Here is a 22,801-nt window from a genome sequence, read left to right on the forward strand (position 1 = left end):
AACCTAATTCACAGACAACTGATTGTGATTTCAGATTTTATCCAAGAGCAGTTTGACAAGTAGTGGCTTTTCAAAGTGACGTGTGTCTAATTGAGTAAACAAAGTGATTTGTAATCATGACAAGGTGGATGAGCCATGGAAATATATTAAGGAAGAAGAGAAGACAAAAATGTAGACAGTGACAGGTGTTTGTGCAGGCACCCTGGAACATGAAAATAAATATTCTAATGTTCATCTTTCTATTCTGTCATAATACCAGAGAATCATGAAAGACCGATCACTCTAAGAAATGAAGGAATAAGTCAGATGCAGTAGAGCAGTAGGCCGACTTTGTGGGACTGTCCTGATGAAAATTACAGAACTGGCTCTTCTAGGAAATTATAGTCCCGTAATTGTCAAATAACGTAATCACAGAAAGAAAGATCTTAGGGCTCATTAATGTATTCTTTGAATATTCAAGGCAAAATGCCTTTCATCTGTTGTTATGATCCAGCCTTATTTAGATGATTTTCCCTAAATTTGAATAAACCTGTTTTATCAGTCCTGATTTCTTTAGGTAGATTGGCTATGATTATTACATCACCCAAATAGCAAAGCATTAAAAAAGTAATCCCAGAATTCACCTAAAATGTGCTGAGCTATGAGAGGAACATAATTATTCTGCTTTCTTCTTCACTTTAAAATTATCCCAAAGTGGGAGGAAAAAACACTTTCTCAAGTTTCCTGTTTGTACTTTCATGGGATTGATTCTTTTAACAGTACATCTGTTAAAAAGTATAAACAACAGGTGTTTACAGAGAATAACACATTGAGAAGGACCTTGAATGTGTACGGAACAATACCAGCTGACCATCCAGTTACATCGGAGCAAAATGGAACCAGTGATCTATGTATAAAAACGGCAAATGAATAAAATTAGAATCTCCACTCAAATCCAGTTTCTAACTATGAAAATATTTATTTGGAATTTTCTCTCAGATTTTCATTGCAGACCAAAACGGAGCAGACTGGCAATTTTGTCTTCTTAAATTTGTTGGCACTTTCGTGTCTAAAAGCAGGATTCACTTTAAATTATAAACCGCCCTTCCCAATTTTGTCATGTCTGAAAGTTTGAATAGTTGCATGTTCATGCACTCTCAGGTCAGGCTGAAGTATAAACAAGAAGAATACTCTTCAGCAGTTTAGTAGTTTGTTGGAGGTATGATATATATTTCCTACCTTTGTTTCCCATAAAGTGTATTTAACTTTTTAAAAATCAGGGATTGGGGCCTCCCTGGTGGCGCAGTGGTTGAGAGTCCGCCTGCCGATGCAGGGGACGCGGGTTCGTGCCCCTGTCCGGGAGGATCCCACATGCCGCGGAGCGGCTGGGCCCGTGAGCCATGGCCGCTGGGCCTGCGCGTCCAGAGCCTGTGCTCCGCAACGGGAGAGGCCACAACAGTGAGAGGCCCGCGTAATGCAAAAAAAAAAAAAAAAAAAAAAAAAAAAAAAAATCAGGGATAAACTCATAAAGAAGAAATTCATATTTACAGCGCCCATTTTTATTAGTTGGATTAATATAGAAGGTTTTCGACCTCATTTAACAATTAGGCAACTTGCAGTTCCCTAAAGAACCTTGTGTAGAGATGGTTCTCAAACTCGGTTGCACATTAAGAGCATCTGGAGAGTTTTAAAACATCTCAGTGCCAAGGCTGCTCCCCAGATCAGTTAAATCAGCATCCCTCAGGGTGAGATCCAGCATCGGTAGTTTTACAGCTCCCCTGTCAGTTCCAATGTGTAGCCAAGTTTGAGAATCACTGGTGTTGAGAATTTGGGTTTTTAAGTTTTCTTGTGAGTCCTTTGTTTCTTCCACCAGACGTTCTTTAAATCCGTAACAGATGGCATTTTTTGATGTACCCTATGTGTCTTGCCATATGATATTTTACACTAGGTAACTGAATGGAGTTCTTTCCAAAAGAACTTTAGATGACAGTTTTCCAGTCCAAATCGAAAAGGCAGCGAATTGTGGTTTCTAGAGTGAACATGTGTGCTTTTCATCTCTGCTCCTTTCATCTTAAGAAAAATGTGTTTTCTCTCTTCTAGGTATACTGTACAAGGGAAACGGGGAAAATCAGTTTATCTCCCAGCAGCCTCCTGTCGTCAGCAGCATCATGGGCAACGGCCGCAGGCGCAGCATCTCGTGCCCAAGCTGCAATGGTCCAGCTGACGGGAATAAACTCCTGGCCCCGGTGGCGTTAGCCTGTGGGGTCGACGGCAGCCTGTACGTGGGGGACTTCAACTACGTGCGGCGGGTGCTCCCTTCCGGGAACGTGACGAGTGTCTTGGAACTGAGGTATGTCTCTGCCTAGCTTGGGATTTTGATCAGAGCTAAACACGCCTTTACTTTAAAAATGTTGAATCTAATGTACTGATTCATTTATTTAAACATACCTTTCCAGTGTTTACAGTTCTCCTTAGGAAGCAGTTAAATTCTTGGTTAAAGGTAAGAAAAGCCCAACACGTATATATTGTGCCATAAATGCATAAAAGAGTATGCAGTCACCCAGTGTATAAAATGTCTCAGTGATTCCAGTGAATTCTCTGTACTCCAATAAGCTAGAACTATGATTTTTAAATCCCTTTAGTTATCTTTAGAATAACCTTATGATATAGGTTGTCACTCTTTTGTTTCACATGGGTTGAAATGAAGGCGTAAAATGTTTTCCTACAGTATTGGGACATAATAGTAAACCAACTAAGCCTATAACTTTCAGCTAGAATATTGGGTCTTCAGGTTGGGTTAACCCATCAACCATAATACCAATAGTTAAAGTAACAAATTGCTGTGTTTGCATTGTTCATTTAAGTGTGATTATCAAAATCATCCTATTCTGTAAATCATTTGATAAGCCTTGACCTACAAAATTCATTTCTAGTGTTATTTCTGCTTAAGTTAGCAATTTTCCATAAAATAATTAAAATCTCAGTATTCAACTCATGGTATAGAAACCTTTTCTAACTATGCTTTTTTCTCCGCCTTTTTCTGTCTGCTTCCACCAAGAAATAAAGATTTTAGACATAGGTAAGCATCTTGTTTCAAAGTTATTGTATATTTTTGAATGTCCTTTTTACTTTTCAATGTGAGTATCTGACATTGTTTTCTAAGAACATTTCATGAGAGAGGAAACTCAGTATCACAGAACATCTAAGGAATGAAAACTACTCAAATGAACTACTATTATACAACATATTGCAACTCCTATTGTGCAATATAATTTATATTTTCAAGTTGGCTAACAAAGTAAATTCTGTCACAAAAAAATTAGTATAATGAACATCTCTGTGTAACAACAACAACAAAATCTGTAAATTTCAGTTACTGACTCTGAGCCATATGGAGCAGAACATTTGAAGCACAGCTGGGAGAGTTTACAGAGAGTTGAGTTTGACCAATAGCCAGGGCACATCCTGCTTTATTGGGCCCAAAGCTTATTCAATTTGGGGTATTCTGTTTAAGAAAAAGAATCTAAAAATAGTTTACTTTGGCAAATTTTTAGAAACATAAGATCGCCTGAATACGCTGCCAGGGCCCTCATTGGCCTTGGAAGGAACCCATACAAGTGAAGGGGCCCTAAAGGTTAAGCTGTATTGACTTCCCGGTAAATTCATTGCTGCTGTAGTTAAAACTGTGTGTTTAAAACCCATTTATGTTTTCCTAAGTTGAGAGAATTACTAGATTTGAGTTTTAAGAAGTAGTGTCTCCACTGACATTATTATGGAAGAAAAGACTTTCCTCGAGGCTAAGAATGAATATAGTCGAAGCAAATATATAGGTTCAAAAGTTTTCCAGATTCTGTTTGCTCTGTATGCAAGCTTGTATAATATATGGACACTTTTGACTGAAAAACTTTCCTCAGGACAGCAAAAAAAAAAAAAAAAAAGGGAGAAAAAAATATGTTTGCAAGTAAAGCTAGCCAAAAAAAGCAAGACATATTGGATACGCTAAATCTAGTTTGGCCATTAAAATAACTAATAAAATGATATTAGATAGAAAAATTCGTGATAATTTATGTGAAGTCCCTGAGCTGAATAAATCCACATGATTCAGTTAAACTGTTGTGTAGAGATTGACAACTAGGAAATAAAAAAAGTTCTGCTGGAAGATGTGTAGCTGCCGCATCTCGGTATGACCAGGCCTGGTCCTAAGACCTTTTCCTAAGCTCCCCTATTGATCTTATGCTACCAGCTAATAGCCCAGCCGCATGCAAAAAACTAACACAGAATTTCTCCAGACTTCTGAGCCTGCAAAGCTCTGCTTTTAGAAACCACAGCGGAATATCAAACTTTTTCTGGCCTTGCCTTCTTAGTAACTGTGGAGAAAAGACAACCTGGTGTGTGCACCAACTAAATGCAAAAACACTGGAGGCAATACAGAAAGCCCATCAAAGCAGCCACCTTTTAACAAGCCGGCCTGTTCCATGCCAGGCACGGTGCCAGATACACGGTGCTGCAGACCCACACAACAGCCCTTCCAGGTTTACACAGGAACTGACAGAGGCTCAAGGAGGTTATGTATCTTCCCCAAGATACATAACTAAGAAATGGGGAGCAGAGATTTGAATGCCTCTAAAAAGTGTGTTCCTTGCACTATACCACACAGCCAGTTTTCATCTGTCCAAATGGCCAGGTTTCTATGGGCTACTGCCATGGGTGTGCAAAAAGTTAGATTTATTTCACAATCATTTGACAAATTACCTAGAACTATCATCTCTCTGGAAAAAAAATCTATGAGGTTAGAGCTACCTTTTTTTATCAACAATACTTCATAAAATGAACTCATTATGTACTAACTCGTGCTGTTTGGCAGTGATACTCATTGTAACCCCTCTCTCATGATTCTCCTCTGTATATTATCTCCCCTGTACATTATCCTGGCTACATGTGGCTGCTTGCATTTCCTTTATAAGCCATGCATGTAAAATACACCGGTTTGGGTTTTAACTTGATATTCGTCTTTATTAAGTCAGTGTTAAGTGATCACTTACCACGTGCTAGGCTCTTGGACAAATCGTAGTGTGAGGCCAAGTCCATGCTCTCAGAACTCCCAATCTAGTAGGGGAAACAGGATCTGCATGTAATGGACTAAATCACATCATCAGTGTCGTTCTTTGACACTTCATCACATCCACGGCCTGTACTGCGAGAGTAACTGTGGAGGAAGGGATTCCTGGGAGATGGGAGCGTGGGTCGGAGGCTTCCTGGAAGGTGGATATTTGACGTGGCTCTAAGGTGAAGTCTGCTTACACAAAACAACCAGGAGGAAGGAGAACAGTCATGAATACAGTGAAACAGGGAAGAGCCCAATCTGACTCCATGTTGGATCTGTTTCTTTCACTTTAACCCTTGCTTCCCGCTGCTTTTGTTCACTAAAAGGGTACTGTCTATACACAATGGCCTGCCCCGGGGAACCCTGCCTGAATGTTAAACCAAAGTGCCTTTGTTCAGGGGAACATCCGGACCCTGCCCACCTGTGAATGGCTACAAGAAAGGAGACATTAACACATGCCCTCCCCGAGGCTGGCCATTCCAGGGGATATTTCCAAAACTTGTGGCCTTTTTACTTTACTTCCTTATCTCCTCCCCCTCTCTGTGCTGTAAAAGAAACTGGCATCCAAAGCCCGATAAGATGGTTATTTTGAGACTGTAGTCTGCCGTCTTCTCGGTCTGCGGCTTTCCCAATAAAGTGGTATATTCCCTGCCTCAACACCTGTCTCCGATTTATTAGGCTGTCATGCGGCGAGCAGAGTGAGCTTGGACTCGGTAACAAAAGAACATAGAGTAAGGCAACTTACGTGCTCTGAAGAGATGAGCGGGACATGTTCTAAGAGGAGCCCGATCCACTTCAAAATTATAATTTTGATAAAACCAAAATCACCATATTGGTAGTAATGAGAGACACAGGTAGAAAGGCAGGTTAGGGTCAGAGAGCTCAGGGCCTTGATTGCTCTAAGGAGCTCCTCTCCTGTCCTGCCGGGTAACAGAGACAGTGGGGAACCATGGTCTGATCTTGAACAAGATAGCGGCATCTCAGAGTGGCCTTTTAGGAAGGTGAGTCTGGTATCAGTGTCCAGGATGACTGGAAGATCAGTTAGAAAGCTGTTCCGTGAAACCACGAGATGCTAGGTGCCTAAAATAGTCTGGCAAGTCATGAAGGCAATCAGCCAATAACATAAAGGAAGGCAGAGAGTGGACACACTGTGTATGGGTGATGAAAAAGAGGAAGATGTAGAAAATAACCGAGGCTTTTGAGTTCAAGTCATCAAACAGAGGACAAAATCATTGACAGAAATAGGGATTCCCTTCACTTAGTAACTAATTTATCAGAATTGACCTAAACAAAATGACGATATCTCAGCTCATCGGACCTTCTTCATTTAGCTTAAAAAATTAAAATTCTTTTCAGGTGCTTCTTCCTATTTACCTGCCTGTATCATCTTCCTTTTACCAGATGATAGGATCCACCTGGATTTCTCCTTCTCCCCACTTGCCTGGCTAGCATAAACGTCATGAAAGGCTTAGGAGTAGGTGATAGGAAGAAAAAGAAAACTGTCTAAATCTATAAAAATGAACAGAGAAGTCAGCTGTTACTGATCAAGTAAAGTAGGAGAATGCATGCTTCTGCTCCTGTACGTGTGTTTCGTGCCCTATCAGCAGACTCATTAATTGGACTAATGGGGGAAAAGAATGAATAAAAATATTGAATAGTAAAATAAGTATAAAAACAATAGTCTTAATATTTTAAAATTCAAAATATTCTGTCATACCAAATTTATTAAGTACTTGTCAGGATATTCTATCAAAGTCTCTAGCTATTCTTTAATGAATAGTTATAAATACTACCCAACATACTAAATTTTTTACATAAATGGGAGCTTCTGAAATGCTTAGAAAATAAGTTTCTTTTATATATGCTAAACATTTCCTCTTACGATGTTTATAGTGTTAGTTTGCTAACAAACCCTTTTTGTAGGCAGTAAATTTTAGCTCACTCCTGTTCCAATGCTTTAAAATTCCAAAATAAAGGAAACTAAATTAATTAACTAATACCAGCCAAGGGACATTTAAGCATGGAGGTCTAAAACTAAACTTTGTGAATTTTATATTACCAATTAAAAGATCAAAGAAAGGGTCAGTCACAAGTCTATGAAATTGAACCGGTTAAAGTTTAGATACAAAACTATAAAAATTTGATTCAGCACTTCTCATTGACTTAATATTTAAAAATTAAGCAGGCACAAAAATATCACATCCCGAAACCCTGCTTGCAATAATATAAACAGTCTTTCATTAGCCAGAAAATCACAGTTTAATTTTATACATAAATGTAATTTATGCTTCTTCAAACACTCTGTGTTCCAAGGGCTGTGGTACAGTGTCCAGCTAAAAAGATTAAAAGTTCTAAGGATATCTATTCTATAGCTTGTCCTTTGCAAATATTTCTCAAGTCTAAGAAGGTTGAATTATGACAAAATAAATGAGCAAGTCTAGTCTGCATTTACCACTGGGTCTGTATCTAACTGAGGAAGATGCAGAGAAAACGGCCTGGTAGTTGTGATGATCTAGGCAGTTCAGGGTGAGTTAAGAATCAAGGCACAGTATAGTAAAGGTTCTTCACTTGATCTCAGCTTCTTTGATTTTGCTGCTATTAGTCACAATCTCAATGTTATCATAAACCTTTCTGAAATGAAACTCCCAGTAAGTCACACAAGAAGGCTATTGTACTTCTTCTGCTGAATAGAGATTTCCCCCCCGTTTCCTGCACCCCAGCTGCCAGCGGCTGACCGTTTGCAGTCATCATAGCCTCCCATGTTCACAGATGTATTACTGATCTAAAAGCTCATCACCCACTTGTACCAGCCTCTCCAGGGCTTTGGCTTTTCAGGAAATCAGAAGGACAAGAACCAGCACCGCTATCAGAAAACTCTGTGCTTAAATCAGGTGTCCTTGAATCCCAGACGCGTCGCACACGTGGCTCAGAGCTTCTTGCCACCAGCCTGTCAACTGAAAGTTTCCAAACTCACTTGTCTTTTCTTTTAGTGTTTCAGTACAGATCCCTTCTTTCATTTAGGGAAGGCTGGGACCCAAGGAGCAGCTCTAGATTGCCATAGCAAGCTGCCCTGCCGGGAATGGATGTAGCTCTAGTTTCCTGCTATTCTGTGGGGAGTATTTCCAGAAGCAAATTCTCTTCTCCAGGGCCACGTGCTCCTCCACATTTGTTCTTTTGGACAATAGAGTTCTCTGCAAAATTAGAGCCTTCACTTGGTGGACATCTTTCAAGCCACTGGCATATAGTGCTTGATTTAGAAATTTCTGTGTCTTCAAGGAAGGAGTGCTTCAGGACAGGAAATAGCAAATATAAAGCACCACTTTGGACCTTCTCTTATTACTGTCCCACTGGAATAAAAGTTATGCCAATAAAGGCAAAGCTTATGACTCGAATGTCCATTATTTTTCGACCAAGAAAACTCATGCCCTATAGCTAAAGAGAGAGCCACTGCTACTCAAGCAGCCATCTCAGAAATCTGTTGTTTTTTCTCAAAATGAGGGACGTCATGAAAAAGTATGCATTCTTCATTTACCTTTATCATCATTGCTCTAGAAACAATTCAAACTGGATGTTTTAAGAAGGATCTGCGTCGTTTTAATAGCTTCGATGTTATAACAGCAGGACTAAGGAAACAAATTTGAACTTCTCCAAATTTAGAGAATTTTTTTCCTTGTTTACATTTTCAAAAGTCAAGTTATCATTTAGTTAACAGTAGTTATTACACTTCTACACTGGCTAGAGTTACAAGGCAAAAAGCCGTAGCAATGTAAGAGGAGACAGGATACAAGCCGATATTAAGAATAGCTAACGCTTATTTTTTTTTTAAGCATTTTTAAATTTTTAAAATTTATTATATTTATTTATTTGTGGCTGTGTTGGGTCTTTGTTGCAGTGCGCGGGCTTGCTGAAGTTGTGGCAAGCAGGGGCTACTCTTCGTTGCGGTGCACGCGCTTCTCATTGCGGTGGCTTCTCTTGTTGCGGAGCACGGACTCTAGGCACACAGGCTTCAGTAGTTGTGGCACGTGGGCTCAGTAGTTGTGGCTTGCGGGCTCTAGAGCGCAGGCTCAGTAGTTGTGGTTCACGGGCTCAGTAGTTGTGGCGCACAGGCTTAGTTGCTCCGCGGCATGTGGGATCTTCCCGGACCAGAGCTCGAACCCGTGTCCCCTGCATTGGCAGGCGGATTCTTAACCACTGCCACCAGGGAAGCCCAGCTAATGCTTACTGAGTACATACTGTGTGGCATGCCCTGTTCTAAGGATTGTACTTGTACTAGTTCATGTAATCCTCTCAGCATCCCATGACATCTGCATTATTATCACCTTTACAGATAAGGAATCTGAGGCAAAGATAAGTTAGCCATCTTGCTCAAGGCCACACAGTTAGTGATGGAGCTAATGTTCCGACCTAGGCAATCTGGGCCAAAGGTCACGCTCATAGATATGCAACTGGCAAGAAAATAAAATGTGTGTATGTATATTTACAACCAACTGTACAATAATTAGTATGTAGGGCTTCCCTGGTGGTGCGGTGGTTGGGAGTCCGCCTGCCGATGCAGGGGACATGGGTTCGTGCCCCGGTCCAGGAGGACCCCACATGCCGCAGAGCGGCTGGGCCCGTGAGCCATGGCCGCTGAGCCTGTGCGTCCGGAGCCTGTGCTCCACAACGGGAGAGGCCACAGCAGTGGGAGGCCCGCGTACCGCAAAAAAAATAAATAAATAAATAAAAATAATTAGTATGTAATCAGGGAGATAGGAAAGACTAAACAATCTCTCCAATGTCACGTCTTCCAAAATAGACCCAGCTTGATTGGGCTGCAGCTCTGTTGCCAGCTATATATACATACCTGGAAGATCAGCTCTGCCAATATCAGACTGATTACAGGGGGGAAAAGCCTCTATAAAATTGCTCTGAATGTTATACTGATATGTAACTTTTCACTTCATTACAAAGTAATAAGCTACCACACTAAGGCACACGGTATGTCTCGTTGCATTTAAAGCTTCAGGCATCGGGACTTCCCTGGTGGTCCAGTGGTTACAACTCGGCGCTCCCAGTGCAGGGGTCGTGGGTTCCATCCCTGTTCGGGGAACTAAAATCTCACATGCCGTGGGGCAGCTAAGCCCGCCGCACCTCAACAAAGAGCCCACAGGCTTCTATGAACAATTCTGCAACTCAGACCCGATGTGGCCAAAAATAAATAAATAAGTAATTTTTTTAATTTAAAAATAAAAATTAAATAAAATTAAATCTCAGGCATCAACTTATAAACACGATACAGTAACACTGAGCATGGCAAGTTGATCATCAGGTCTAACCCAGTAGTTCTGAAGGGCTTCTATGTCAAACGGCTTGCGTCTCTGTATGAGTTCTTCATATCACTTTTCACCCTTTTCCCCTTTCCCTCATATTTACACACTCAAGACCTCTTGCTCTAACCTGTTTCTTGTCACCAAAAGATATTAAAGGTTGGAAAGGAGAATCTGAAGGCGTTCAAGCCTTTGTGGGTCTGGGTGTTTCTCTGTCTACCAACGTCACCGCCACAGAGCTTTCTAGAGCCCCAGAGGTCTCTACAGACCCCATGTGTGGTCAGCTGTCCCCTCTACCAATGTGAGAAACACCAGTGAACACTAGAACCTTTAACAACAGAATCTTACAGGAGCAGTCAAGTACATGTATTCACCACTTAAAAAGAAGAGCATTGGGCTTCCCTGGTGGCGCAGTGGTTGAGAGTCCGCCTGCTGATGCAGGGGACGCGGGTTCGTGCCCCGGTCCGGGAAGATCCCACATGCCGCGGAGCGGCTGGGCCCGTGAGCCATGGTTGCTGAGCCTGCGCGTCCGGAGCCTGTGCTCCGCAACAGGAGAGGCCACAGCAGTGAGAGGCCCGCGTATCGCAAAAAAAAAAAAAAGAAGAAGAGCATGAAGTAGTGAGAACTGCTTCATTAGACCCTAACTAGTAATGAGAAAACTACTAAACCATTATTCAGGATAAATATTTTCATTTAGTTAGATTTATACTACATATTTTAAATATCTACATATAAAATAAATGGAAACAAGCATGTAAGTGTGTGTGTGTGGAGAGAGAAAGAGAATGAGAATAAATCAGTAAAACCAATTTTGTCTTCAAAAGACTTGTGGAATCTCGGAGATTCCTACCTGTTGACATCTTTGTCAAGGTACCAAATCATTTAAACTCTTTTTAGAATTTTTTTTTCAGAAGGCAATATTTGCACACAGTACAAAATTACATTAATTCCAAGAATGTGGTGTTAAGTGTATGTAAGGGGATTGCCTTGCATTTTCAACTCTATGTCATAATTTGTCCATTCCTTGCTAACGTTGGTCTTAACCGTTTTTACAAGTAATGGGACATGACATACTTTACATTTGCACTAATTTAGATTTATAAAATTGAGGTACTCTGTATTGTGAACAAATATCTGTATGTCACCAAATTCATAGACAGGTTTTAGAGCAGCTTAATTTGCAAATTTTAAAAATGGAAGTGATGAACCCAGCATTGGGACTCAGTGCGTTAGGCCACTACGACTGCCTCCTTCTCTTCAATGGCCTCATTTTAGTATTTAACCCCATAGCTCAGGACAGACATTGTCACTGCGTCAGGTTACCTTTCTGGATTCCAGTAGAGCAACCCAGAAAGACACAGCACTACTTTTTTTTTCTTTCAAAAAAATAATTTTTTGGACCCAGGTGGTTTTGGTTTGATTGCAAGAGAAGACAGGAGATTTCCCTACCGTGAGATGCAAGTAAAATCACTCGTATGTTATACTTCACTGGCAAGTTTGGTAGAGACACCTGTCCCCTGGAATATACTTGAAGCCTATCACTCAAAGGCTGTATGTTCATGGCTTTGCATTGAACCAAAAAGATTCCGAGAACTTGCTTCTTTGTTTCAGGCTGGAAGCATGTTGCCTTGTAAAGGTGATTATTTTTAAGATGGCCGTTTCATAAATTGTTAAATCCTCAGCAACAGACAAGGAAGGAAAACAGTCACATTAGAGGTTGTCACCAATTCTTCCAGCCATTGATCCGGGGAGGGGGGAGTCTCTGTTTATAATTAGTTTCTCATCAACTGTTTTCTTTTGCTTTCAATTACTGTGTTTTAGGAGTAACTTTCTTCGTGATGTTTATGTATCATCTTTCTTTACAGCAGCAGCCCAGCTCATAGATACTACCTTGCAACTGATCCAGTCTCAGGGGATTTGTATGTTTCTGACACTAACACTCGCAGGATTTATCGTCCCAAGTCACTCACGGGTGCAAAAGACTTGACTAAAAATGCTGCAGTGGTTGCAGGGACAGGAGAACAGTGCCTTCCTTTTGATGAAGCCAGATGTGGGGATGGAGGGAAGGCTGTGGAAGCCACACTCATGAGTCCCAAAGGTACTGGCCTTTATCAATTTGAGGATTTCTTTTTATTTAAAAAAAATGTGGAAAATCCAGTTAGTGCCTGATTGTGTTTCATGCTGAGTCTAATATTTTACCCTCAACTGTGTTCTGGAAAGCTGTTTCACATCTAGTGTTTTTAAAAGCTCTTTAGCGTGAAAATGCTACAATCCTAAGTTGATTTTACAGTAAATATTAGGTTCTTGGCATTTTTTAATCGTACCATGTTTTTTCAACTTTTGAAAGAATCAAGCAACTACCCGATATCATTCAGGTCGCATCCTGTTCAACTTCAAGGAAGTATCTGAATTCTTTTTTTTTTTTTCCATTGTCCTGGAATTTCTTTGTCATGAATGAGTCCCGAGCCTCCTTAAAAGCCATCACTGGGCTTCCCTGGTGGTGCAGTGGTTGGGAGTCCACCTGCCGATGCAGGGGACACGGGTTCGTGCCCCGGTCCGGGAGGATCCCACATGCCGCGGAGCGGCTGGGCCCGTGAGCCATGGCCGCTGAGCCTGCGCGTCCGGAGCCTGTGCTCCGCAATGGGAGAGGCCACAGCAGTGAGAGGCCTGCGTACTGAAAAAAAAAAAAAAAAAAAAAAAGCCATCACTAAGCAACCCTATTAGCTCTCACCCAGTTTGGAGCTATTAAACCTTTGTTTCTATGCCATGGGAAAAAATGCTTGCTGTGAGGAATTTCTGGAGGTAACAAGGGCTAAAATTCTATGTGATGAAGGCTTCTAGCTTTTAAACCAGCAGGACTGACTCCTTCCTCATGTTTTATGCCATTCATTACAGTGGTTTTTGGTTTGAGGCTTTATGTTTTTTGGGTTTTTTTTTTTTTCATTATAGCTAGATACTATTATGTGAACAAGGACTGGAAAAAAAGTATTTGTTGTGCTGAGTTATTCATACTAGCAAATTTCATTGTAACAAGGTCAATAAAACACTAACCTTGGCTTAGATCTGTTTTTGTTAGAATATAAAGTTCAGTGTAACAGAATATGACCTGTTTCTATAATTTATAGATGACAATGCTGTACAGTGTTTATATTTAAAACACAGGTGCTACCTATATGATTCACACACAAAGGACAGATTCTTACAAATTTCAGTTCTTTATTACATTTTACACTTATACGTAACATGAATGCCTATGTTGGGTTTTTCCTAATGTGTTTGCAATCTGCAGTCTTAACTTGCTGCCTACTGCCCATGTTATCACTGGGGTTAAATGTTGAGTTTCGTGATGGGCCTGAGCATTTAATTAAAATTAATCATTTTTGAAAGATTAATAACTGTTACTTCTCTTGAATACAGGAATGGCGATCGATAAAAATGGATTAATCTACTTTGTTGATGGAACCATGATCAGAAAAGTTGATCAGAATGGAATCATATCAACTCTCCTAGGCTCTAACGATCTGACTTCAGCCAGGCCTTTAACTTGTGACACGAGCATGCACATCAGCCAGGTAGTGAAAACATTACACCCAATTGTCTGTTTTTCTTCTAAGTGACTTGATTTACTGTGTCAGTACACTATGATGACACTGTATTAAACTGCGCGTGTCGTGGGCATCAGTCGTTGTGGTAAAGCTGTTCCATTAAAATGTGTCTCAGGAGCTAATAGAAAGTTATTTTCTTCTCCAGTTCTGCATTTGAAGAATTCAGTGAGATACAGAACAGTTATCACTAAGAAGTGCTAATCATTTGTAATAAAGTACCAGTAAAGTGACAGCGTGCAGATATTCCAAAAAGAACAAAACAGCTTAAATCTCTAATCTTTTGATTGCGTGAGGTCCTTAAGTAGTAGAGAGAACCCACTAGGATTAGTCCTCAGGGACTTATATTTAGAATTAGAAACTTTACTATTGGCCTGATTGAAAACACAAGGGAACACTAATGTATTCATAACCTAGAAAGCCCCGCACTGGGTGATTGTTACTGCTAAAAGGAACGAGTATGTTCACATCTCATTGATATGTGTTAACTCACTACTTATGATTCATTTGCTGTTTGGCCAGAACTTGCAAATCTTTCAACGAGCTGCATTTTTAAATAAAATTTTATTTCCTACATTTGTCTCCACTCAAAACTTTTTAAGTTTATTTCACTGTATCTATTTTAAAAACTATTTTTAAACAGTTTACCAAATCAACGGTAATTTCCCCAGATTTTCCCAGTAAATTTCTAATTTACTCTTCCGGCAAATTAACAACAGCTCAGTAACTGAGTAACCAGACCATTTCTTTTTTACGAAGGTACGTCTGGAATGGCCCACTGACCTAGCCATTAACCCTATGGATAACTCCATTTATGTCCTGGATAATAACGTAGTTTTACAGATCACTGAAAATCGTCAAGTGCGCATTGCTGCCGGGCGGCCCATGCATTGCCAGGTGCCAGGAGTGGAATATTCTGTGGGCAAGCATGCAGTTCAGACGACCCTGGAGTCGGCTACTGCCATCGCTGTGTCCTACAGCGGGGTCCTGTACATCACTGAAACCGACGAAAAGAAAATTAACCGGATAAGGCAAGTCACCACAGATGGGGAGATCTCCCTGGTTGCTGGGATACCGTCAGAGTGTGACTGCAAAAACGATGCCAATTGTGACTGCTACCAGAGCGGAGATGGCTACGCCAAAGACGCCAAACTGAGCGCTCCCTCCTCCCTTGCCGCCTCCCCGGATGGCACCCTGTACATTGCAGACCTAGGAAACATTCGGATCCGGGCTGTGTCAAAGAACAAGCCTTTACTTAACTCTATGAACTTCTATGAAGTCGCCTCTCCAGCTGACCAAGAACTCTATATCTTTGACGTCAATGGCACTCACCAGTATACTGTGAGTTTAGTCACTGGCGATTATCTGTACAATTTTAGCTACAGCAATGACAATGATATTACTGCTGTGACCGACAGTAACGGCAATACCCTTAGGATTAGACGGGACCCAAATCGGATGCCAGTCCGAGTGGTGTCTCCTGATAACCAAGTGATATGGCTGACCATAGGAACAAATGGATGTCTGAAAAGCATGACCGCTCAAGGACTGGAATTAGTTTTGTTTACTTACCATGGCAACAGCGGCCTTTTAGCCACTAAAAGCGATGAAACTGGATGGACAACATTTTTTGAGTAAGTAAATCAAAATTCTATTCTGATTATAAAATACTGTGATATAATAATGTAATCTAAAATAATAACAGTATAATCCTTTTCCTGTTTATTTGTTCGTTTTTATTGAAGTATAGTTGGTTTACAATGTTGTGTTAGTTTCAGGTGTACAGCAAAATGATTCAGTTCTACATATATATGTATATATTTCTTTTTCAGGTTCTTTTCCATTATAAGTTATTACAAGATATCGAATATAGTTCCCTGTGCTATACAGTAGGTCCTTGTTGTTTATCTATTTTATGTACAGTAGTATGAATAATAATAGTACAATCTTAAGGGCAAGTGGGATTCAGGTTTTTGGGGGGCTTGGAACTTCTGTAATTTGGGAATCCCTTTTTCTGAAAAAAAAAAAGACAAAATTAGACTCAGGGCCTTGGAAGGGGACCCAGGCAAGTGGGGAGCCCTGAAGCTTAAGTTTCATTACCATCGAGGTCAATCTACCTCCGCTTAAAGATTAATTTAATATCTAACTTCATACAGACCTAATATATTAGCAGCAAACTTTTGGGGAAACATACTGCAGCCTTGGCTTTAGGCAAAAACTTTTGGGGTTTATATTTGCCCATGTGCTAAAGCTGACTGTTTTGGGAGCTGTCACTGAAGGGAAGCTTTAAAAACATTTACAATGAACTTGGCTGATCCCATCAGCACCACAAATAGAAGGGCTTAACTTTTTATAATCAGTTATTGGAGCATCTAAACTCCACTTATAAGAACCTTACCACTAAATGCAAATCAGAAATAGCTGGTCACTCTGAAAGCATATGAAAAAGTAGAAGGAGCGTCCAGCTGGGGTATTATACTAAATTTGTGGAGGAGTGGCCCAGGCAACCTGCTCTTTGAACACTCACACTTTGTGACTGTGTAAAATCACTTTCCATTACTTGTTCATTCCACTAACATTGCACGAATCATAAGGGGAAATTAGATGTGCAGAGACGGCATGCTGACAAATGCAAAATACTCCTGGAAATGAATATTGAGGTCCTTAGTGTGACTTTTTCGATGAAATGCTGAAGCAAATGTACTTTCTGTAGGAACACAGCTCCAAAATTATGATAAAAGTCAGTAGAAAAAAATGATCCAATATACAAATATTTTCCATACAACTTTTCTGGAATAGAACTTACACATTAGGCTTAGTTCTCCTGTAGCTTGGATTGCTTTTCTTTTTTTTGACAGATTCCCTTTTAATAAAATGAATGTTACCCAGCAGCATGATTTTGTCAGCGGAACAAACCTGTGCAATTGAATTACGTTAAAATTCTGTTCTTAGCCTTCCTTTTGCTCATTTTAGGATCACAATAGGAAAGGAATAAATTGGAAGTTAATGGCAAGCACTTCCTTTCAAAGTGATAGCGGGCTCTGTTGCCAGAGAGGCGAAAAAAGAGTTCAGTAGAAGTGCTCCCATCAGATGGGACTGGGCGGGAGGGCTGCTCTGATGATAAGATCCTCAGGAAATGATAGTGGCATTGGTAGGGTTTCGGTTTAAAAGCAGGGGCGAAAATAGAGAAATAAGGTTTTAGTGCAGTCTAGGACTCAAGCTCTGCTCTGTGAGCCATTTTTGAATGTGTTCTTATTCGTTCCCGGGAATTGACAATGCACAGAGGTTCATCATGTGGGTCACTACTGATGCATGAACTTCTGCAACACATATACAGGTTCACTAATGACCTACAGTGAGAAATGGATATACTCCATTGGTGGAGTTGATGTGGGATAGTATAAACAAATTTGGGACTTTTACTTTTTTAATATTACGGTACACAAGGAAGACACATTCCTCTAGTACTAAATGCTCTCCAAGAATTTCAGACTTAGTGGAGAATCAACATGACTGCTAAGGTAGAGGTTGAGTTGGCAAACCTGTCTTGTGAATATAATGGGCAAGCACTGTTTGCAAGAATGAAAGTTTTTAATTAATTAAAATAAATCACAATGATATTTGCGCTAATACAGACCCATTACACATCATTTTTTTTTTTTTTTTTTGGCGGTACACGGGCCTCTCACTGCCGTGGGCTCTCCCGCTGCGGAGTGCAGCCTCCAGACGCGCAGGCCCAGCGGCCATGGCTCACGGGCCCAGCCGCTCCGCGGCATGTGGGATCCTCCCGGACCGGGGCACGAATCCACGTCCCCCGCATCGGCAGGCGGACTCTCAACCACTGCGCCACCAGGGAAGCCCACACATCATATTTAAAGTATATCTGTTAAGTCTTACATCTAGATAAATTACAATAAAGGCCACTATTCCAAAAAGCATTATTGAAGTATTCCACCAAATATAAACCTCATAATTATATACACACACACGCATATAAACATGTGTTTGCTATAACTTAAGAATATAGTAGTTTACAGTACTTGAGAAACAGCTTTTCTAATAAGAGAAACAGAAATATTACTTTCAAAAAACAGTGTTTTAGTTAATTTTCCTTTAGATGTCTGCAGCAAAGACATGACTTAAAAATTTCCAAGAAACATTTATGCACTTTGCAAAACAGTGTATTACCATACAAGACAGAAAAAAAATAGAGCATTTAACCTAAGTAATTCAGAATCATCATATCAGAATGACAAATGATCATTTTTTTCTTTCTGTACGTTCTTATAATTTAGCTGTGAATGAGCAAGGGTCCACCCTTTCTAAGGGTGAGAAACTTTAAAACACGTTCAAAAGTAAGTGCGTAAAAGAAGGAAAAGGAGTGTCATCATCAGGCAGCCCCTCCGGAAGCGTCCTCCGGATTCTGACAGAGTGGCCCCTTTCTGTCTGTGTAAGTCTGAGATCGTTGATGGATACACTCAACCCCCCACCTCTACTCGTCAGAGCCTTGACAACAACAGTTTCTGCTTATTCTGTGCTGACTCGGATATGAGACTGGATGTGAAGGTTCTAGAAGAGCCAGAGGGGACTCTGAACCCCTGCCAGGCTTCCTTGGTGTTTGTCATTACTAGTGAGCTGGCAGACGCCCAGAACCCTAGTACATGTCTGTAATATTTCCCCTCACGTTCTTATCGTACTACATGTCTAATTTAGACCTTTTAAGGGTACTTGGTACTTTCGTAAAGAAGGGATGTGAGAGGTTTGACAATGGTCAGAGTTTTATGAAAACCACAAGGAGATTATGGGGGAAAAAACACACTTCACAGTTGAAAAACACCTGTTTTCTATGACTTTTGTGATACTAGTTCCTAGATCTGATACATGCTGTATCTATCTTTATGTACAAATACCTTGCAAAGAAAGATAAAGCTTTTCAGCCCAAATTCCCATTTGTATGTGTCCAGCTTTCTAGCTAGCCTAGTGTCTAAAAAGCCTTGAGATTAAAGCTTTATAGGATAGAAACAGATGGAAGAAGACCTGGGATCAATAAATTGCCTACCAATAAAAAGTGCAGTCACTACAGTTTCTACCAAAGAAATTTTAAAAGAGAATTAGCTGAAATTGTTTACCTTACATGTTTTAATTTCACTTCTTCTTTTCTTCGTGCAAACTTTCATTTACCATCAGCATGTCACAGTATTGTGACATGTATGTCACAGAATGTACAGAATGAAATGTGACAGTACCTTCTAAAATGCAAGCTGTGCCAATATGTCTGTGGCTCCCACGGCTCCTGGAAGCTTGCGGTGCCTGTAGAGCGCCCCCAATAGCTATTTGTTGAATGAAGGAATAGAGAGGAGTAAACCAAATATGTGGCCAGGTGAACGGTTGTTTATAGAGAAGAATCTGATCAAACCTAGCGCTGCCTCCGTTGGAAGAGTATCATGTAAATATCTGCCTTCTGAAACAGTTCAGACCTTTCTGTACCAAGAGTTAATGCTGAAAATATTAACGCTTCTCATTTCTGTTGTTGATTTTTTGAAATATATTTACCTACTATTACACATTTACTCTCTTTTGCTTTATAAAGTAAGGACTTCCTCAGTTGACCTTGTTGTTACAATAATTAACGAAAATTAAAACTTCATACTGGTAGCACTTTCTTCTGAAATGTTGGGATCAAAGAGTTAAAGACAGAAAACATTTCCCATGCAAATACAGTTAAAGTATACTGTTGCCCTGGTATCAGGAAGAATGGCTCTAGGAAAAGGAAACCCGACTCTCAACTGGAGATTCTCATCAGTCACCAATAAAATAGGGTGACTTTTTAGGGTTCACCGGTAGTTTGCAAAGCACAAGAAACCTTGATTTCAGACACTAGAGATACCGTCTTTGGCACAGCAATTTCTCTCCTGTTACTTGTGATTTTTGTGTCCCTACTGTGATTTGTTAGAGAAGTGGCCAGGGTTCTTAGACATGCTACAGACGGTGTGATAGGCAGACAGGTGTCACGTAGTTTATAACTCAGCTCTGAAATCCCTGAGTTAGACTAATATGTTTCACGAGCGGAATAATTATCTGTTGCTAATTGAATAAGCCATCTTGCCTCAGACCTCCTCTTCCATTGACTTGCTGGGCGGTAGAAAGGATGTCCATCCAGCTCTGGGGTCCCCTTGTCTGAGGACCCTGTGAGAAGCCTAGTCACCCCCTTCACTTAGGATTAGGGATGATTTTGTGCTGCTCTTCAAACCACTTTAAAACTATTATCACACGTTATAATTCCTCAGCTAGAGCAATTCCAGGGAGACCCAAAAGATCTTACTTGCTAGAAATCTATTATTTAACAAGTTCATAGCTGGAGTGAAACCTCAGTTCTTACACTTGAATGCACACAAAAGCAAACCCAGTGTATTGACTTGGGCAATAGAGTAAATTATTTAATGACTAATGGCCTTTCACAGTTCTCTGCTTGCTTACCCCATAAGATAGAAACCGTGCGGGCATATCTAGAGGCTCTTCTGTCTGCTTAGAGAAGAGACAACATGGAAAGAAACCCTCTGAGTTCTGGCTGACGTGTACATGCACACAGCCGGGTTGGTGGCAGTTTTCTATCTTGGGACTTAGAATATTTGGAGCTTTATATGCATGGGGCTGACTGTGGTCTTTCGTGAGCTCTATTCAGATTCACGGAGCAAATAAATGAGTTTCAGCTCTTACACATTTATGTAGGTGTAAATGGGTCTCCAGCTTCTCATTTGGGTGCTTTATTGTCCCTCATTCAAGCTGAGCAATTTCAGAATGAGCTTCTTAACCGTTTCTTTATAATGAACGTAACCCCGAGCCCACGACAGATCCACAGCTGCCACTGACATCAGTTCCGATCGTCTGGGAGAAGATGGAAAAGGGGATCTCAGAGGAGGAGAGAGAGGCAGCGTAAGGCGTAACTGGGCTTCAGATCCAGAACAGTGAGCAGAAAGCGCAGGTAACCTAGGAGAACTCAGTGATGGTTATTCCTGGTCGGGAAAGATGCGTCCGGTCCCCTTGACACTGAATCATGTCTAAATAGCCGGACATCTGTGCCAGGCTGTGTTCTCCTGATGTGTGTGTGTGACTATAATAGCTCATGATGTTAGAAAAATTACAGAGGCATCTTCCATGGGACAAAACTGAGAAGATAACCTTTCCTTTGGTAGGCATCTGACATCCAACCCTAAAAATTCAAACGCTGAAACCACGTTTCATTGCTATTTCTGCCCAAAACTGCATTAAAAACAAAGCAACCCGTTTTACAAATACATTTCTAAAACTGGTGCCCAATTCCTCTCCTTTATTTTCCTTTTTCTCTTTCGTTCCTCGTGGAAGGAAACATTTGCTGCATTAAGGATGATTTTAAGAGATTTTAGCAGCAGATTCACTTAAATTCATGGGGAAATGCTGTGGTTGATTTCCATTTTTGCTGTTTTGTTTAATTGTTTAATAATTTTGCTTTAAGTTTGTAACCAGAATGTGTGGTCCCAGGGACATCAGTAAAAAAAAAGTGTGTGGCCAATTGAATAATTGTACATTTTTGTACATTTCAAACACTAACCTGAACGCTACTAAGGCAATGCTTTTACTAATGTTTGATTTAATCCAATTTTCTTCTGCAATCTAGTTTTAAGGAAAAATTAGTTCTGTCCAGGTTTCAAAGCAGAAAGGGAAATGGGGAAATTGTGTGTTATTCAGATTTTTTGAGAAAATTCCAGAAAACAGAAAAACAGATTAGTCAGATTTTCTCAGCACATCGCAGTGTACATATAATATAAAATGTCTCGGTTTCTCAGTACAATTGGCAGTGCGCCGACAGTTGCAGGCTACATTAACTGTTTCAGTTCCATCAGGCAGTTAATGTTCTAGATGTGCTCAGTTGTCCCATAATGGTTCAAAACCGAGTACGTGCCACTTCCAAGAGTATCGATTCCTTCCTTAAACTAATCGCATAGCTGTCTAAGTTAGATGATCAGAGAGCATCATATCTTGGTGTGTCAGCAACTTCCCCTACACAGTGATGATCAGAGGATTTACTTACTCTAAGACCAAGTTATATACACCAGCCATTTTAAAGTGTTGTCTGATAACAGGGCAAGAAATCTACACGGTGACAAGCAGTGAAAGGGAACTTTATTATTTTATAATCACAGAACTGAAGATGGACAGTTGGGTATTTTCCAGACACTGTCTGGCATCTGACTGATTCCTATGATATCAAAATAAAAGCAACCTCAGCATCCCTCCCTCCAGGCTACCCTAACTCCTAGACTCCCAGAAGAAGCCCCTTGCCTGTGTTCCAGGATCCTGGCTTCAGAATATCTTGAGGTGTCAAAGCAGAGCTAATATGGACTCTGTTCTCTTCTGGACTCCATCCCAGGGTTGGGGGAGATGACCTAGGAAGGAGATAAGATGACTGGGGAAACCTCAGAGCATCCCTCCCATCCATCCCCACTGCCCTGTCTCTTAAACACACACACACTTCAAAACAGATTTCCTAGACCTCACTTCATCCCAAACTTCAATCTGCGGTTCTTTTTTTTTTTTTTTTTTTTTAGCATCTTTATTACAGTATAATTTTTTACAATGGTGTGTTAGTTTCTGCTTTATAACAAAGTGAATCAGTTACACATATACACATGTCCCCATATCTCTTCCCTCTTGCGTCTCCCTCCCTCCCACCCTCCCTATCCCACCCCTCTAGGTGGTCACAAAGCACCGAGCTGATCTCCCTGTGCTATGTGGCTGCTTCCCACTAGCTATCTGTTTTACGCTTGGTAGTG

The 22,801-nt window shown here is 40.6% G+C and overlaps 1 protein-coding gene across 7 annotated transcripts in view; it reads left to right on the top strand.

Annotated features, from left to right (window-relative positions):
- TENM3 (teneurin transmembrane protein 3) overlaps positions 1-22,801 on the top strand; it is a 330,131-nt gene that overhangs the window by 269,328 nt on the left and 38,002 nt on the right. For 2 of the 7 annotated variants that reach the window (XM_082608816.1, XM_082608817.1), the window contains 5 exons: positions 2,080-2,329; positions 3,038-3,058; positions 12,255-12,487; positions 13,807-13,961; positions 14,751-15,625. In XM_082608816.1, the coding sequence (XP_082464942.1) occupies positions 2,080-2,329; positions 3,038-3,058; positions 12,255-12,487; positions 13,807-13,961; positions 14,751-15,625 (1,534 nt within the window). The remainder of the gene's footprint in view (positions 1-2,079; positions 2,330-3,037; positions 3,059-12,254; positions 12,488-13,806; positions 13,962-14,750; positions 15,626-22,801) is intronic. The other 5 variants (XM_082608818.1, XM_082608814.1, XM_082608819.1 and 2 more) reach the window with 3 other exon arrangements.

This window comes from Mesoplodon mirus (assembly GCF_964341445.2).
Source record: "Mesoplodon mirus genome assembly, chromosome: 20".
NCBI classification, from domain to species: Eukaryota; Metazoa; Chordata; class Mammalia; order Artiodactyla; family Ziphiidae; genus Mesoplodon; species Mesoplodon mirus.